The sequence below is a fragment of the Amblyomma maculatum genome, chromosome 11 (genome assembly GCF_055883805.1).
Source record: "Amblyomma maculatum isolate TAMU_Amacu chromosome 11, ASM5588380v1, whole genome shotgun sequence".
In the NCBI taxonomy this organism is placed as follows: Eukaryota; Metazoa; Arthropoda; class Arachnida; order Ixodida; family Ixodidae; genus Amblyomma; species Amblyomma maculatum.
The window spans coordinates 41167829-41188033 of NC_139354.1; the positions used below are offsets into that span (position 1 = coordinate 41167829).

Sequence of the window (20205 nt, forward strand, 5' to 3'; positions counted from 1 at the left end):
TGGTAGCCAATATGCCTACTTGGAAAGGTAGTAACCATTGATCCGGACCACGAAAGGAAAATAGGAGACTGCGAATGGAATGGAGCCCTTTTGGATGGTACTCATACAATATGACTAGCAGATAAGAGGAAAGTGTATAACATTTGCGTCCTACTAGTACTCGCCTATGGGGCTGAAACATGGAAGTTAACGAAAAGTGTAATACCTAAGTTTAGGACAACGCATAGGGGAGGGATATGAACCTGAATATGGTATATGTAACATTAAGTAATAAGCGTGCAGAGTGAGTAGCAAAATATCTCAAGTTAAGGATATTCTAGTCGAAATTGCGAAGCAATGGTCATGGACAGGACATGTAGTACGAAGACAGGATAACCGATGGTTTCTAAGAGTAAGCAAATAAATTCCAAGGGAAGGAAAGCGTAGCAAGGGACTGCGAAACTTGGGTGGGTGGATGAGGCCAAGACGTTCGCACGGGTCACATGGATGCAGCTAGTACAGAATCGGGTTAATGGGAGGAAAATGGAAGAGGCGAGCTAGCGCATTTATTGCTAAGGTCTGCTATTGTTGAAACGAGGAAGCAGTCGGCACAACGTGCGTTGTTGAGGCATTACAACTGAGGACACGATAGTGATCCGGGCATTTTACTCTCTGCTGCTTTCGCGCTCTTCGTGCTATCAACATTCAACTATTACCGTCATGCAAACTCGGATAATAATCTGCGAGGACTGAATTCTGAGCATTCTAGATATCGTGGAAGATGTGACTTTCTCTAGTTAATGATTTCTGCGCTTTCATCCTTTCCTAAAACCCTAATTCAGAGTACAGTGCCGGCATCCATCTGTTAAAAATTCTGCTACCATGCCTTTTCTTTTACCATTGCGTTACCTTGGTATATGCTTTATTTCTTGGAGGAGAAAGGGGGAGCTCGGCTTCGCTGAGGACTTCGGCTTTGAGCAACAGGGAACGGTTCCGGAATAATATCATTCACTATGAATTTTGACGCGCTTGTCAACGCTCGCTCATGTTTCTAAATGCCTTTTATTTCATTACAGCTCCTGCAGCGTGTTAACCTGGGTTCAAGCGCTGGATCTCGGTAAAATCATTATCAGCGGTGGAAACACTAGAGCAGGCACATGTGCTGGAAGAACCCACATAACCCGCGATATTTACATGTCTGGCATACTTCTCCTTCTCCTCTGCCTTCAGGAATGTATTGGCAGTCGTGCTCTAGCAGGTAGGTCTATTTGCATGTTCGCAACCCAACTATGGACTGATTTTCATTTTGCCGGCTAGTCACATTTATATAAGCAAGCACATCACCTGCCATACTTGGGCAGCGCCTCCTATTTTTAACATCTTTTGACAGACTAAGCAAATAAGATATTGTTACGTGGTGGCATGGCAAGCGATGAAACACGGCGACACAACAAAAGCAGAACGACGTGATGACATGATGATGAAATATGCCTTTTTTAGGCCAGCGGGCCTGGCGCGAGCGCTCCGCCCCGCCCCACTGCCCACATCGTCATCTCGTAGCATTACCCGGGGCCACCGAGAGATCGTCCCGATCGATTGCTAGAAATCCAATGCATGACGTGAAAATGAACACAGACACAGGATTGGGACATGAAACTCTGGACACCACAATGAATGCGAAGATGCGAAGAATGCTTCCACCGGAGCATAAAGACCAATCTTCACCTTTTGCCGTATGGACACGCCGAACGGCTTGGGCGGGGGTGCTGTCTTCGCTCGAGTGGTCGTGAGGTCGCTTCGTCGTGGGGTCGGTGGGGTCGGCTTTGGGCTCTTCCTGGTCGTCGTGTGTTGTGGTCAGGGCTGGGGACGAGGCTGGGAACAGCGGCTGGTAGGGTCTGAGGAGCAAAAAGGGCTGGGGCAGAGCTGGGCGGGGATCTCCACGGGCTTTCGGCAGATGGACCCAGCGTACGGTTGGCTTCGACGGTGCAAGGCGAGTATGGGGATGAACCACGCCTCCACTAAATGTTACGTGGTGGCATGACAAGCGATGAGACACGGTGACACAGCAGAAACAGAACGACGTGAGGACATGACGATGAAATATGCTTTTTTTGGCCGGCGGGCCTGGCGCGAGCGCTCCGCCCCACGCCACTGCCCGCATCGTCATCTTCGTAGCAATATGAATGGTTTTATCGCCTCTTCAGTCGTTAAAGGTAGGTATTGTCAGAGACAAGTTAGAGCACAGAAGGAAAATATATATGAAAGAACTGCACATGACATGGCACCAGGCACGAAAGGCCGAATAGCATGCAACGTGTTATAAAAATATATCCAGAAAACCACTCTCAGCCGAGTAGAAGCAAATAGAGGAACGCTTGATGCACTGATCCGCTTCCTTTTCGATGTAAAAAGCTTCGAGCAAAATTTTGCTTTTGTACTAAAACACCTGCCCAAAATATTTACTTCTTTAAATCCGCGTACAAACTTGTGTACCATTGCATGTTTCACTACGTTTGAGAGCGTATCTTGTTTCATTATCTTATCAGAATTATTTCTTAAACGGTCATTTAGGTAGTGCCCTGTCTGTCCGCAGGACAGGGGGATTATGTACACCACTCCTATAGCGCATCTAACAAATGCTTCTTGATGTTGGTTTTTGCAACCACGCTCGCCCTCAGAGCATATGCGGGGGCGAAGCTTTGCAAACTTATTTGGTGGACAGAAAGCAAGCGTCACAATGTGCCTGCTGGCCACGTTTTTGAGATTATGCGACACCTCATGAACATAGGGCATCACCTCTGGTTTGGCTTTCCCACGTTCAGAAGCATCCGCTTTTTGACAGGATTCACGTTTCTTTAGGAGAGTTTATATTTCAGCAACAGCCATTATGACTGAGCAAGCGGAGCCGGCAGCCCAAAGCCTAGGCACCTGATAGTGAAAGCTATCACCCATTTCGTGCGGACACGATTTGCAAAGCGCCGATTCCAAAACAGAGTGAAGCAATGGAGCTTTAGACAGTCCTGAAATTAAATGAGCCACAGGACAACAGTTTTTTTCACACGTGGGAAATACTCCCAACCAGTGTGTCCATGTGTCCCTTTACTACCTCGGCCTGGGGTCTAAAAATTAATTGCTTTATTCTGGGCGAGTTCTTGGGCGACAAAGAGACCTTTATCATTATTATTAGACGTGCATAACACATGTTGAAAATAATGTCCAAAAGAAACTCCACTGCCATTCTTCAAAAAGATAAAAAAATACCAACATAACTAAACACCTTTAAAACCGTATCTCTCATAAAAAACTGATCTAAAAGACAATCAACATGAGCTAAACATATCGCTCAAGCACAATAAGAATCACAATATGCCTTTTTGTTTTATGTGCGTCAAACAAGTTGGCTAAGGTTTGCGTCTGCACCCGCAAGTAAGGCGCTCGCGGTTGGAAAACACCACATCAGCATTATTTGTTAGATGTGCCATAGGAGTGGTGTACATGACCCCCCTGTCCCGCGGAAAATGTTATATCGCGCAGAGAAGGCGTTGCCTCAATCACCGTTCAAGGGATCATTTTCCATACACAATGAAGCAAGATAAGCTCACGAAGTTAGTGAAGCAAGAAATGCCATGCAAGTGCGTACCCGCCTTTGAAGAAGCAATGATTCGGGGCAGGAGTTTTATCACAAAAAGAAAAGTTCTTCTCGTAGCTTTTTACATCGAAACGAAAGAGGACACGTGAAGCAGCGAATCCTCTACAATCTTTTACTCGGCTGAGCCCGGTTTTCTGGATAAATGTTTATAACAAATGTTGCAAGGCTGACAGGCCTTCCGTGCCTGACCCAATGTCATGTGTTATTTCATATCTATTTTCTTTCTTTGTTATAACCTGCATCTGACTACAGCTACCTAAGAGGCGATAAAACCATTCATATTTGTTTTATTTAGTTTCTCAAAAAATGCCAAAGATAGCTGGCGCCGCCTAAGTGTGACATGTTATGTGACTGCTTTTATAAATGTGACTAGCAGACAAATTAAATCAGTTCATAGTAGCGTTCTTTTATGTCGTGCTCTTTTGTAGGGTTTTCCTATTTTGCTCTTTATTCTCTCCGACCATGATTCGCCAACTAGCATAGCACCAGGTTTTTGATGGAATGATGGCATTAGCCACTCCTGGCTGAGAGTGGGAGTGCTCCAACGAGCAATGTAGAGAGTCATCTCCCCTTAATTCGAACACGCAAGGCAGGCAGCCAGTTTTTTCAAATCGCCTTTGCACTCGATGCGGCAGCACTTCGAATCGAAGTGGCGTGGACCCAGAGGGATCTAGAAACGGTGCTTCACGTGGCCTGTCACTTGGCTTCAGTGCGCGTCCGGGTCAGACACAAAGAGGCTTTCAAGAAAACGAACACCTCGATTGTTTGTACTAAGTATCAATCACCCTTCAGGAGCAAATGTATGTTTTCGACAAATTGGCGAGGGGGAATAATTAAAACATCAGAAAAAAATTATTGAAATATAAATACGAGCGGATTATCCACAATAGATCCATCACATAAGTTCACCGCCTATTCGAGAGGTGCGCCGCCAAAGATGCTCACGCCGAGCACTCCTTCTCTCTCTTCCATGGCGACGCTGATACCTTGACCATATAGCACCATCTGATCGGCTCGAGCAGCCTCGGGCACATTGTTTAGGCTGATTCGCATCGTGGCTACTGTTCGAATGTGGTGGTCGACGCCCTACATTGCAACAGGCCTTGTTTCTCGAGGATCAATAAGAACACCTCCTTAACTTGGGGTATTGTCGTTGCTCCTGTGGCCACAGGATCCCCCTCGCCCTCTTTACCAATCCTCATATGGCCGCACTAGGGGCCGAGCCACACTAATGAAACTGCAAGGCTTCTCAGAGCAGAGCACGGTCTCCCAGTACTCTCTTCCGTTAACAACAGACAGATCGAGAGCTTAAATTATCCACATTGACAGCTGCATGAGTCTTTACTGATTTTATTCGGCTATTATACTGAGGACAAGCAGTAAGACAATTTTTTTTGTATAGTATAGCTTCTTGCAAACAGTCAACCATATTATTGGGGGGGGGGGGGGGGGGTGAGAACAACGAAAACAGCTTTGGAACGAACATAGTAGGTGTAACGCTACTAGAAAGGAAGCTTGCATAGTTGGTCAAAGAAATAACTCAAGTACAATTTTCTAGTGGTAATCAAAAAGGCAAAATCTATACGGAGATGGGACGTGTTTTGATGAAAGGATAATCAATGGTCGCTGATGATAAGAAATCGGATTCCAAGGGGTAGAAGTTGTAGCACAGAGGGAGAAAATTAGGTATGAGGATGATATTAGGAAGTCTGCAGCGGTCGACTAGGTGCAGCTAGCACAGTATCAGTGTTGATAACAAAAATCGCAAACAGTTTGTGACAACACTTATCCAGATGCCACCGCTTCGGTGCTTCGGAACAAGTTCGAATGAATGAAGGCACCATGGTAAGCTTACAGAAATCTATGCGCGGCACTGAAAATAGCTTTCACGGCTGCACTCCCAATATGCGCCCTATTGAGCGACTGAGGAAAGCTTCCTAGAAATGTTCATCATGCATTCAAAACTATTATTCTCAGTGAAAGGAAATGTATTGTTTTCTGACGCCTGTTCTTTATTTCAGGAAGCAAAAGGACACCTGAAGTGATTGGAGTAGGTGTCACAGCCCACGTCTCTGTATCCTACGATGAGTCATACAGTGTAACGCCCATTCTCGGAGCAGAACTACGTGATTCTGGTGGTGCAGACCAGGAACACATCTGGCCCGCATTCCATGCTCTCTTTGAAAAGGTATTGACAGAGCCTCAGTATCCGGTTCGAATGTTGAGCACGAATAATATATTTAAACTAGCATAAGTATTCGGCGAAAAGCGGTAGCGGACTCAAGACGAAGGAAGTAAACTTTACACTTCAGATCACTTTGATGACAAAGTAAGTCCTAGTGTGTTTTAAGTGCTACTGAACAAGCTTAGTTAGTTCTCCCTCGTTTAAAGAGGATACCAGGACCTATGGACCCTGAGTTAGCCATGCTACGCCTACACCATACACGCTTGTCCGCGCGGCTTGGTTAGAGCGGGATTTTGTCAAGTTTTGTAATATTTGGACATTTAGCATGGTAGATAAGAGATGCATGCTAATGACTATGTGTAACTCGAAAGCAAAAGTATAGCGCACCAAGTACGAATTTCTACTAACCACACTAAATCGATCCAAATTTTGCACCCAGACACCTAGATCTCGAAACATGTCAACAGGAGACATTGAATACCAATATTTCCTAACACATCTTCCTGCTTGAACTTGATTGTCGTCATATACTTTTTCTGTCGCTCTTCCAGGTTCAACGGCATTTTAACAATCAGTCAGTAATGATCAGGGTGAATCTTTTCAAAACGTCACAGGTAAGTCTTAGTCAGACCGATATAGAAGAAAGTTGACTGCAGCAGTAAACCCTGGAGGCACGTTATCCAGTTTCCATCCCACTCGTGCACCCGCAGTTTTCCTGTATAAACCAGATGTTTTTCGTTGCGTGAAGGGATTATCAGTTTAAATTGAATGGAATGACGGGCACCTGACTCACACCAAGTGAAGGCAAGACACATAATTAGAGATGGCGCTGCGGTGTAATGCTAAGCTTTAGAGATAAACTAATATCCTCCTTAATAATAATTAGAACTTTGTTAGCAGCACTGGTATTTGCAAGGATTGCTGATTAGGGCCCTCGTTTCTTCTTCGAACGAAAGTGTGGCAATAGGCAGCTACAGGCACTGTCGTAGAAATTATGGAGAAATAATAATATTTTTTAAAAGTTCGTGTCCTGAGCCCCACTAAAGGCGATTTCATAATTAATAACAATAACTTCTGATTTATTCCCACAGAACACAAGTATTCCTATCAAGTTTAAAGGAATGAACAAGTCAGTAGATGGTCCCCAGACACTACAAAACCTTATTAAGTGCGCAGAGTCTGCACATGACTCGAATGACACAATTTTCTACTTTTTAACTCAGTAAGTAACACCTTGAAAAATTATATTAGACAAGAGACATTAGACCAATATACTATTAAACATTCTTTATATGATGGTGTGAAAGAGCCGTCACGTGCAAGAAAGACTTAAAAATTTACAGTGTGGCCTGCTCCTACTAGTTAGCCGCCAAATATAATTTGGTGAGGATAGCATGCAGCCGGAGTGCAAGGATGATCAGGCAGATTATGCAGGTGAGATTTTTACCTAATTAAGCTCAATCTAACTGATTTGTGCAGCAGATCCTAGTTGGTCCAGCTGAGAGCAGCTGTGAACTTCTTCTGTCAAATCTAGCACTAGCTATATAACTCCTTCAGGCGCGAAATAAGCAATGCGACAAAAATTTTCTATCTAATGGGAGTAAGTTTCTTTGAGTCATTGTAACACATTTCAATCAATAAAATTAATTTTTTTTGTGCATCAAAAAAATTATTACGCATGCACAATGATGCACGAGTGCCAGAATGGCAACATTTCAGGTCTTGACTATCAATTAAGTTAGCTGCTAACAAAAATTCTATTTGCACTTTCACTGTTAGAAAAAGGCCCTTTTGCTACACCGAGACACCCAAAAGTCCAACATTGTTGAATTTCACATTTTGGTATGAAATTCCTAAATAGCAATTGGCGGCCGACAAACCAAAACCTCAGACTTGCGGCAAAAGATTCGGGATTTTGAGCTGCATCTTTGGTTCCTGAATCGGTTCCCAGAGTGGTTGGAGACATGCCTATGCCAGTGATTGAAACCGTCGTAACTGGTGGAGTTTGTGGGCATTAAGGTGGAGTTGTGTGCCCTCCGAGTACTAGTCAGCTGCGACGCGCCGCTTGGTCGCCCGCTATTTGGCCGCTCACCTTTAGTACTCGGGAGGCTCATGCAAAGAAGTTGCATGCTGATCTGTAAACGTGCAATCAGTGTTTGCAGGAGTAAAGTCCTTAGACATCCACTTCACATCCACTTTCTTTTTTCGTTTCGGTTCGGGTGGTTGGGGTGGCAAGAGCTCTTCATTCTCGCTGTCCTAGCAAGTGATACCTCTTGCTGTCTGTTCGCTCCCTCGAGGCTGTGGCAGAGTCTGTTGAAGTAAAAATATTTACCTGCTGAATGTTTTGTCTTCAAATTGGGGTTAGACGAACTCTTACTGATGCTTCCGCGGTCTTATACTGCTCACCATCGGAAAAGGCGCCATCGAAAACATTCCCATCAGCAATTTTCAGCAAACACTGCTCCGAAGATGACGTCGTGGTCATTAATCTTGACTGTGCAGGATCTTGCAGACCTATATTCCAGGTTGCGGGAATTCACGCGCGCTGTCCACGTTTGTGCATGCTTATTGTTTTCTCGTCGTTACACCTGTCTCGCGACACCACCACGAAGTAAGTATCATCATCGAAAATCATGCACTCAAATAAACAACAGAAAACAAACTCCATTTACTACTGAGCAAGAATGGCGGCAAAATGAATAAATATTACGTAGGAACTCACGTGCTGACCCGTAGAACACTGAGACGACCATCTTGACTGATTGTTTGTGGTCGAGATTCGCAGTAATAAACGAGATAGTGGTAGTAGTCCACTTGAGATGCGTCTACAAATAAGCACTCAGCGCCTGAATGCCCCAAACGTCAGTTTTGTCGTGGCTACGGCTGATAACATTACGTGTACAAACTTGAACACCACCGCTTAAGGGGAGATACACCTTCTGAAATGCTGCGCCATCCGGTTGATTGCCACTTTATCAGCGGAACTCTAAAAACTACAGCAATAAAGCATCTGAAAAAAAAGAAATGTTCGATTAGGTATTTTCTAGTCATGTGGTGGCGTAATTTTGGGCCATTTATCTCGAAATAGGACATTTTTAGCCACCAAAAAAAGTCTTAAATAGGCATATAGAGGCACTAACAACCAGAATATGCATTTAAAGGCACTATAAAACGAGTATTAACGTACTTTCAGCACCTCATTCATGCTAATATACACAATTGGCGCGCCTACGATGCCCTGAAAGAAATAGGTATTTGCCTAAAATCCTGAATCTAGGCCAAACCCATCCCAAAGACTTTAGGACGCTCGTACTTCTGCCTAATCGCGTAAGATTTCACCCGGCATTGATAGTTTTTTATATGATATACAGATTCAATCCCTCTGTAAGCAAGATACCACAATCAGGGGTGAAGCCTCAAGCGACACGGAGCTGCGAGTTTTTCCTGCTTAGGTTATGTACAGTGTTACAGACGGTGTAAGATTTAGTGCCAGAGACAGCGACTACTATTAATAGGGATTCTCTTTCTGAATGGACACTAAACAAGGAAAAAATTGAAAGAACAGCATAAAAAGAATGGCAAACTGAGAAAAATTAGAGTTTAGCCCTCTTGTTTAAAGTTTTTGAGAGGCACCTTTCTTTTCCCAACCAGTTCATTAAACAAAAGAAGTATGATGAAAGGCAGCAGTCACTTATAGGGGGATGTTCTCTAAGTGTATTTACCCGCTATCCAGACAGCGATAAATGTTGCACATTTCTGTTTTGTAGATACCCTGTTCTTGAAGAAAATAGACGTGGTGACAATGTGCCCCGCAGTTTAGGCGGTACGTATATTTATTGAGGCGAAAGCCTTTATAGCAGCATCGCTGTCGTCAGCAAAAGTGTCACGCTTTACGGCGGCCCTGATCGGTCGAGATGGGGATGACATCATGGAGGTCTCGACCAATCACAGAGCACCACCACAGTATGCGCGAATGCATGCCTTACATGGCCATATGCCAAACAATGAGCAATCACTAATCATGACTGAATACTTAATTACAATTGATGGTTGCTAGTTACTAATTAATTACTGTATATGTCTGATTAATTATATCTCATAATATATTAGACACTATAATCAATAATTAGTGTCTAATTGCTAATGCGTTGTTACTGATTGCTAATTGCTGGTAAATTTTTTTGTGACTAAATAATTAGTAATCGCTTATTTGCGATTGCCGCGTAAATAATAAATAATTACTCATTCATGCCGCACACCCGGTAAAATTAATCACACAACAGTAAACTTACAACAACTGCGAAGATACAAGGAGCGCGACCTCGTTACTGCCAAGCAGAATTCACTGAATAAATGCGCTCGCAGAATGTGAGAGTAGTGTCGCTCGCTTTACTTGTAGCAGCATTCATCGCTAAATGCGCAAAGTAGCTAGCAGAATGCAGCACTCAGGCTTTCGCCTTCCATCGCTTAAGTCGCCAAAGTCTTCTCGAATTTTTTATTATGTACACACAGCTTGGCTGGAAATATTGATAAATTGTTCCTGAACTGCAGAAATATAAAGTTGGATAAAATTCCCTATCAGATCTTAGCGCAGTTGTCAATGTAGTACAGCTATGATGACTCATTTTTCGTGAATATGTATACTACATCATGAAACTCGTGCCTACACACCGTGGGGTTTCAAAGCAAAGCACCTTTTTGTTGAAAAGCTGTAAAATTCAATTCACGAAAATTTTCACTCTGTCATATTTGAGCATAAAATACGCGTTCAACGATGGAAAGCATAATCTGGCATTACCTTTTTGCTTGTAACCGGCCATTGCGTTTTTGAGCGCTGTATTTCACAAGTTGAGCGAGGCTTGGGCTTTAAAATGGTACGTGACAGTGAGCGCAAAGAAACGCTTAGGCAGGTCAACAGGCGCGCTTTGGTATTGTCCTGTGAGACGTGTAGAGAGGTTATTTTTTGCGAAAATATGTGAAGGCATACGCTGCTCTTGTAAGGAGGTGAAAAGGGCTGAGCAGTGCATATTGTGGTGAAAGCAGCTTCTTTGAGGAAAAAATTGTAACATTTTATGCTTTAATTTGTTAGCTTGACGCGGATATTTTTATGAAATTTTTAAGGACTATCATCAGTAGACGAAACATGCAACAAATGAATTCAGTGGGGTGATGATTTTTTATGTTGGTGTATTATACATGGTTTAGTATTCTGAGTCTGCTTGTCAACGCCAATCACACAGAACACGTGGCTCTATATGCAATCTGCCTATATACGCAAAAACAAGTGCGCAAACAACGAGAAGTTTGTTAAACAACGAGAACATTATATTACCTTTAGAGTTAATTGCAAACACAGACAAAAAAGAAAGTATTGCAGGAACACATAAATGATCTGTTAACGGTATTGAGGCCACCTAGCCAGGAAAATTGATATAGCTTGTGTTTGACCACCAGATGGTTACCAAAGGAGGTGCAACCTGTACAGATATTTTGTCCAGTATATTTCTCTGCCTTTATGTTATTATGTTTTCTTATGCTCCTTTGGGTCCTAAATCCTATTTATTACACGCTTGCGATAAAAGGTTCAGATTTTAGTCACCGTCATGCGACTTCTTCCCTTCGAACGCGATAGCGTTTTGGGCCCCGTGTTGCAGAAAAGTCGATGTCGTCGTCGGCGGCCGCCGTCCCGCGTCGTCCGGTGTTGGCCGTGAGCGAAAAATCCCAGAAGCATTATAAATAAAAACGAGTCGGAAAAATCGTCCACCTGAGGAATCAAACGTGGGCCTCCGGGGTGCGAAACGAGCACGCTAAACACTCCGCCACGCCAGCTAGATGGTTTGAAATGGGCAAAGGCGCGTCTATTGATTGCGGTATTATCTCAGAAAAACGTCCCTTAGAGAAGTGTATTGTGGCGTATAATAATAATTATGAGCATGCAAATTACAGAATTAGAGAACACGCAGTTAAGAGAGTGGCAAATTACTTTTCCGCTGTATTTCCTCTTCGCTTGGCGTGCACGTAGCGCCATCATGCGTGTGGCGCACGGAATAAGATAGACAGGGCATGGACTAGCCCGTCTTGATGCGCTCACTAGTCTGTACTGCTTGTGGACCATCTAAAAAACCTAATTTCGAACAAACTTTATCCTTGCAAATATGGACGAGTACAGCCTATCGAAGGGAAATAAAATTTTAGCCAAAATATGTCTTTGCAGGCTTCAGATCCTATTTAGCCTGTAGTCCAGAAACTGCGGTATGTTGTCCGTCCTGCCGAGGCGCCTCATAAAACATGAAAGACCTATCATTGTGCGCTTCTTCTCGCTCAGAGTAATCAAGAGACCAGATAAAACAAGAATGGAGGCTGTCCTAAGAAGTCATGACCTGGCGAGGTTCAGGCTAGTTTGGATGCCTCTTTTTTGGCTGAGTGCAGGAAGCAAGCCATCCCGAATGGTACTCAGTGAAGCAGCTGACCTGAGGTAAAAATTCGTTTGTAGAGATAAAAGTAATCCATCATCTAAAAAAAAACACAGAGTCGAAAATAGCGCTTACCAGTCACACCGTACATGTGCCATGCATATCACATAAAATAACGATCGCCCTATCTCTATTTGAGTAAGTGCTCACATCGGCACTAAAGAAGTTACGGAGCGTATATGATAATATCACCAGTAAGAAACAGAATCACATGTATACGTTAGGTACGACGCTTGAATAACTGGCCTAGAGATCATACAAGATCTTTAAAAAAAACCATCGCCAGCTGTTTACAGATATCCTTCCTTGAGTGTACGCCTACGTTCATTCGAAGTATTTGACTCATTGATCAGCGTGCAACAGAATAGGTAGAGGCATCGCGCTTAAAACAGGAGTGAAGTATGCGGTAACGTTCAACCCGCTGCTTTTCGTGGCAGAAATATTCATCCCCATGATGGTCTTTTGTGAACTTAGTTACACAAATTCGTGTTTATTTTGCTTGATTTTCTGTCTACCTCATACATTTAGCTAAAGCGAAATGTATTTAAGTCATAACTATGCAATGCAATACTGTTCTCAGCCTTGCGTTGCGTTGCGCCCTTTTTGTATAAACAATATTGTTGTGGCTAAATTAAGGTATCTGTGTATTTAATAAAATAAAATATGCAAAAACAGAACCCTGCAGACACGTAACAAAAATGCGAGAACAGGCTGGCTTGAATGTTACCAAACAGTGTCACTATATCATGTCGCCAGCGAATCTCGTATGCTGAAGTTCAGGTATAAAGATATAAAGGAAAGGTGATCGTAACGGCAATCATAAGTGGTACAAATAGTGACTGTTTTCAAATAGTAATTACAAACATTTTTAGCAAGTTGTGTTCGAAGTTAAAACTAAGAAATAAAACCCTGTGTCGTATACGCACATAAGTGATGGAATTACTGAGCTTTTATTAGTGTAGGCCACGTCTGTGTAAAGTATAGCTAAATTGCTTTGCGCTCGTGAGACATTTTCAATTATGAAACTTATATTGCAAAAGCTATGAAACTTTGTCCTCCTGAAATTTATGCTTAACGCAGTAAAGATAAAGGCCCTGTTATCCAAAATATTCGATTTGATGTCGGCGTTGTCGCCTTCGGCGTTCTGAGCGAAAAATAACAGGCATTACACTGAATGTCTTAGCTACCTTCTGAGATACCCCGCCATTGACTGCCGTACGGTTGTAATGTCATGAGAGCGTATGAGATCCGCTAGGAGAGCCCTGGATGGGAACTGTTACCGCTGTCGCATCATATCCTAAGTGTACCACAAAAAGTTTTATTGCGAATGCCTCTTGGTTGGCTGTATGTTCCGCTATCAATATATACTAACTATAAAATACTTCCTAAATTGTTGATCTCGATATCGTCGCACTCTTTGCTTTTCATCGCAGAAATTTCCACTCGGGCAACGTTTTGCACCACGAGTGTAAGCGCAGCTGTGGTAAGGTATGACCTCACGAAGGGAGATTACTGGAGCACTGAGGAAGCTACAGCGCACATGTGTGTATACTGCTACAATTCTTACTCTATAACTTTAAAGACAGTGTCAGTGACGTCTTCTAAACACCAAACTCTTAAAAAAGACATTTTGTTCGCTTGGAATGTGATCTTTCAAATAATTGATATTATGCGGCACAGAGTTGCCCCTAATATATTTTATAATTTTTCTCTCCCTCTGCTTTAGGTTTTCCACAAATACTACTTAACTGGGGTCACCTCAGGCACGGCATGTAGAAATTCCATCCAGAGAATGTTTTGTTGCTCTTTGCGGAATTCTAGAAGCAATAATCTACAAGAATCAGTTTTTATTCAGTAAGTTATAGAACTATCAACGACCTACGTTATAAAAGGCCTTTAACATTACCAGCGGTTTTGTATCCGGCATTGAAAGGTACCATAAAAGAGGTATTGTTTACCCTATTGAATGACAATTTTCACGGGAATAAGAACAACACATCCACTAAAAGTATTCTCGGTCACGCAGATTTTACTTTTTGTACTCTTTCTTGACCAGATATTATAAAACATTTGCTGCAAAATCAAGCGGCTGGAAATATTTCGCCAGGCTGCCCTTCTATTCCGCAATAGACCAATAAAAACAGACACGCAAGTGCTAATGAACTTCTCTAAAATTGTATTCGATACTGCTTAGCGCGCCCGATGAAATAAAGGGACGCCAAAATGAAGTGAAATAATGCGATGAAACGACCCTTTTCTCGTCACCGGTAGTCTTGTAGATGTTATAAAAAAATAACTGACTACAATTGAAAATAATTTACCAGGAACGTAACTCATAGAGGTGGTCAGTTACAGCCCCCTAAACATTAGTCAACACGCAAAAAAGTAGTCGATTTACACTGTGTTATTTCCAACGAAAATAGTTTTTTACAAAAAAGGTTATTTAGTTTGCAATCACCTAGAATGCTGGTTAACTTATTCCTACAAGCTGTTACAATTGGTAGTTATTTCACAGATTGTCAGCACTTTTCTCAGATTTATTCTAGAAATCATTAGTAGCTATTGCATGCACCGGAAGTAAGAGCAGGATTACATGGAACATACACCTTGCGTACCATCTGGTATTTGCGAAAGTCGATGCTATGTATAGGAAACTGGGATAGCTTAAATGGGGAAATGTTAGGGAAGAAAACACCGCAAAACGTAAGTACAACGGGGAAAACGGACGAACACAGTACATATTCGTTTTTATTATCTAGGTCTTCTATGAAACGCTGAGCCTTATTGACGTTAGGGATGGATAAGACGCCAAGGACGCTACGCCAAAGAACACCTAAAGATGTTGTATAAGGGTGGTTCGCAGAGAGCATTAAACGTGGTTTCTGGTTTGTTGGTCAAGAGACGGGAGATGTATTTACTTTTTTATAGCTATCATTATCTTTTAAAGATCGCATCGCATAATAGTATTATCCCTAGTGCCGCGGCCGGACAATGATTTTAACGGCTATCTTGAAGTGTTTGCTTCCCACGAAGCCAAAGTAAACAGTTTCTTGTGGCACGGAATTTCCTGAGCTGGTGCTTTGGCTGTTTATCACTGTGTACACCTTCTCCACCAGACATAGAGGGAGAAACGCAGTTAGTGGCAACCTCACAAAATAGCGTATATGAAGCACACTGTAACTGCTTTGTTCTGCTTGGTTCGTTGTGTATATGAGATGTGCCTTCTAGATCATTTTCGTGCCAAAAGAGGGAGAGCGACCGGCGTTGTGGTATGGTTCCGTTTCTTGAAACACCTTATCTGAAGAGGGGCAGCCTTCGCGGCTGTCGTAAAAAAACCACGCTAAGCTGCCCTTTGACAATTATTGGCCCCTTTGACCCTCTTTACCGGCTATGCACGTCAAGTGATGTTTGAGCGTTGCCCCAATGTGCAGGGACCTGGAAAACATATTCTTTACTTATACAGGGCTGTACCAACATGCGAGCATTAGTTTCGGTTTGGTTATTGGTGTTTAACGTCCCAAAGCGCTATAAGAGACGCCGTAGTCGAGGGCTACGAAAATCTCGGCCACCTGAGGTTCTTTAACTTGGACTGACATCGCAAAGCAGACGGACGCGTTGATTTTCGCCTCCATCGAAAAGGGGCTGCCAGGGCCAGAATTCGTTCCCGCATACTTGAGCACAGTATAGTTGAGCGCCGAAACAAATGCACTACCACAGCGGGCAGTGCTCATTTTTTTCAAAGCCTGCCATATGTAGCCTTCTATATATAAAGCCATCCTCTTCAAAGAACTTGGCCTCTAGAGTCCTCGAGCACAATACCATAATAGATAAGACGATGTTGTCAATGCCTCATTACCAACAAAAAAGTATTCATATAAGCCCAGAAATGGTTGACGAAAGTTGGGTAGACTTTGAACAACACGCTGGCATGTCAAGCCGTGCTATTTCGCTTCATCATAAGACCCTCTGCGTGTTACCGGCCGCATGCAACATGAAACTACTGTATATGCAAGAGCGCTAGCTAACAGAATACAGCGTATAATTACACATTTTTTGCTGCCTGCACGTCCTGGCCCTCTTCATATGCGTGGCTTCAATTTTCAGCTGGCAGAATAAATGGTACTAGGGTTCCGACTGACTACGAGGGATTCATGAGCGGGCGCGTACCGGCAGATGACGTGGAACACAGCTATAGCATGGGCTCCCATGATCCAGACACTTGAGATCGAGAAGCGCTTGTTGCTGCTATAACGAGTAATAGAACAAGCATCATGACATAAGGCACATATTTTTATGGTCCCCAATATTGGGATAATCGCAAAGCATCTTGCTGCAATATAGAGTACCAGACGAACATTGTATATGGCACGCACTTATATGGTCCCCAATATTTGGATAATAGTAGCCCATCTTGCTGACATAAAGATTAGCAGAGCAAACATTACCACTTATTTGAAGATCGGAACGTATAGTTCTCTTTTCGACTGCACATTTTTTGTCACATCTTTTGACGTATGGAACAACCTGCGAGCCACCCTTGAGCAAAACGTCAACCAATCAAGCAAATCATTCGCTTTTAGAGCATTTATTATTAAGTTTTAAGAAAAGTGACTGTTTCACTTTAAGGAGAACATTACCGGAGTACAGAGCTTCACTCATAATTCAATTAAGAAACATTTTTACATCAACAAAGTACCGGTGCTCGCAAATACACCTGGTTATTACCGGGGTACAGTGTCGACGTAAAGCACGCGTAAAGCTACCTGATATTTCAGGAAAGCGTTCAGCACTCCACTGTATCAAGAAAATTTTCAAATAGAATCCTCAAGAGGGTCACGAGCAGAAGAAATGGAACGAGGGAGGATGGTCACATACGACTCATACACTCTTTCGTCATTAGTCACATTGCGTACGTTGCGGCATTCCACAACTGGTACTAGTGAGAAGCCAAGAAGAAGAAGAACAAAGTTTGTTTATTCATGAAAACAGGTATTACATAAATAATACAGAAGGAGGTCCCAGAGCTCAAGGCTGTATCGGGACCGCCTATGGATGGATGTATAAACTTATGAAAAATATTATTGGTACAGCAAAAGCAGTCAAAAGAGGCAAAACCGGCGAACACAATATGGTAAAAACAAAAAAGTAGGAATTAAATATAAGCTCGAAAATTTCATGCGCGGCCGGTATTGTTAAAATAAAGTATTTGAAAATTATATACAAAATGATACATCTTCCCAACGGGCATATGAAAACACTCATGAATTGAATGTGAACAAAGCGGTATGTATATAAAGAAAAAACTTGTTTGAAAGTTATGTGACACTATTGTGATAATACGGATAACAGTTGTTGTTTAAAACCGGACAGAGATGGGGATTGCTTGACATGAGAAGGGAGGTTATTCCAAATTTGTAAAGAAGCAAAAAGAGCCGTGTGCTTGCCGTAGTTTGTGCGAACGGTTGGTGATAGAAAAGTGTTGTCCTTAGCAAATCTTGTTTATTATTGGTGAGGGCCTCCCTGTTGATTACAATTGAGGGTATGGTGTTGTGCACAGCTTTATAAAGTAGGATTGCGAGACTAGAGGTAATCAGTGAAGCGATCGGTAAAATGCTGTGGCCGTGAAGAAGTGATAGCGCTCCGCTGCGGTATGAACTGTAGGTTATTATACGTATGGCCTGATTTTGAAGATGTTGCAGTTGATATAAATGTGATGGGTTTCCCCATCAAGTGATGCAGTAATTAAAATGACTATGAATGAATGCGCAGTAAAGAGCTATTAAAGTGTCACGATTGAAAAAGGGCCGCGCTTTTAGTACTGCTCTGATGCCAAAACCACATTTTTGTTTCAGGTTAGAAATGTGTCTATTGTATTTAAGGTTAGCATCCAGAGTAACGCCAAGAAATGTTAAATGTTCTGAAAGTTCAATGCAATGGGAATTAAAAGTGGTGGGATGTGAACGGGAACCTTTCCATTGGAGCTGAATACCATGAATGTTGTCTTAGAAGGGTTGATCTGCAAGCAGTTACGATGACACCAGTTTAAAATATTATTGCGATCAGTAGTCAGCATAGATGTTAATGAGTTGATTGATTTATCAGTAGCTAATATATTAGTGTAATCGGCATAAAGAAACGGTTCTGATTTAGCAAGACAACTAGGTATATCATTAATATATATTAAAAACAGCAGAGGGCCGAGAATAGAACCTTGAGGCACACCTGTATTAATTGTATTTAAGTTAGAGAGCACATTAGAAATCGACACGGCTTGTTTTCTGTCTAATAAGTAACTTTTGCTGAGATTGAGAGGCAGCCCTACTACCCCAACAGCTTCTAGTTTACTTAGTAATATAGAGTGGATGATAGAATCGAAAGTTTAAGTCAATAAATACTGCCCCGGCAAAGCATCCCTTATCAATGGCAAATTTAATTTTATCAGTGAAGGCAACCAATGCTAAGTTAGTTTAATATTTCGAGCGGAATCCAAACTGATGAGGTGTAAGTATATTGAACTTTGAGAAGTAACTAGTCAGGCGCTGTGCTATGCACCTTTCTGTAAGATGGTAAGATGGCAATGGGGCGGTAATTCGAGATACAATGACGGTCACCCTTCTTAAAAACTGGAATAATTTTAGCTTTCTTTAGCTGAGGCGGAAATAGTCTCGTTTCAAAGATGAGGTTAATAATATAAGAGAGAGGATCGACAATACGATGAGCGATCCATTTAATGTTAGTGGGGTGAAGGCGGTCAAGCCCTGCACTTGTATTTAGATTTAGAATACATGTTTGGATTTCCTGTGCGGTGACAGGAGATAAGAAAATTGATTCTGGGCAGCGTGGGAAAGGTGAAAGACGAGCATCAACTGGCAACGAGGTGTGATTGCAGTAGAAATCGTTGAATAAGTTTGCAATATCAAAGGGATGGTCGTAAACGGTGCCTGACGGCATGATTATTTTTTCAATTTGTAGATCATGGGTTTGTCTGTTTAAAAAAGTATTGAACACTTTCCCCTTTTCCCTTTGGTCATTTCCAAGGTGGTGAATTTTTTATTCATAATATTTTCTAGGAATCAAAAATATTTCCTATGAACCAAGGTCAATGTCCTCATCCGTAGGGTGTACACATTCCTAAGCCGGGGAAAGAACCAAAGTTAGAAAACCTAAGACCAATCTCTCTAGCATCGTGTGTGGGGAAGCTCATGGAACACGTAGTGCAAGCGAGATTAACAAAATACATGGAGGATGAAAACCTATGGCCGCATGAGATGGTAGGCTTCAGACCTAAGCTCAGCACGCAGGACATAATGCTCAGACTAAGACATGATATCATAGACAAGAAAGGGCTAGACACTAAGGCGATCCTAGGCCTAGACCTCACGAAGGCCTTCGATAATATCAGACATGACGCGGTACTAAAAGGTCTTGAGGAAGTAAACGTAGGCAAAAGAACATACAATTACATTAAGAACTTTCTTCAGGGCAGAAGGGCGGTGATTAAAGTTCAGGACGCAGAGTCTCCCAGCATAAGGCTAGGAAGCAAAGGAACTCCTCAAGGTGCCGTGTTATCTCCATTTCTATTCAACATAGCAATGAGAGGCCTCCCAGCTAAGCTGAATGAGATCTCTGGAATAAAGTTCAGCATGTATGCTGACAATATTAACATCTGGATGAACAATGGAAGTGATGCAGAAATTGAGTGGAGCCTGCAGAGAGCTGCAGGCGCCGTGGTGAAGTATGCAGCCGACAGAGGACTAGCATGCTCACCGCAGAAGTCGGAGCTCTTTAGGTACAACACCAACAGCACAGACAAAAAGCCAATAAACATCACAGTGGTAGTAGAGGACCTAGAGGTGCCGAAGGTCGAGGAGATGAGGGTCCTGGGTATGGTTATCAATCATAAAGGTAACAATACCAAT

The 20205-nt window shown here is 42.5% G+C and overlaps 1 protein-coding gene across 3 annotated transcripts in view; it reads left to right on the forward strand.

Moving 5' to 3' along the window:
* Nucleotides 1-20205, forward strand: part of LOC146173626 (uncharacterized) — a 42828-nt gene that overhangs the window by 14147 nt on the left and 8476 nt on the right. For all 3 annotated transcript variants that reach the window (XM_084583751.1, XM_084583750.1, XM_084583752.1), the window contains exons 2-7: nt 1056-1237; nt 5650-5816; nt 6365-6427; nt 6905-7035; nt 9581-9636; nt 13720-13828. In XM_084583751.1, the coding sequence (XP_084439877.1) occupies nt 1174-1237; nt 5650-5816; nt 6365-6427; nt 6905-7035; nt 9581-9636; nt 13720-13828 (590 nt within the window). In that variant the 5' untranslated portion in view covers nt 1056-1173. The remainder of the gene's footprint in view (nt 1-1055; nt 1238-5649; nt 5817-6364; nt 6428-6904; nt 7036-9580; nt 9637-13719; nt 13829-20205) is intronic.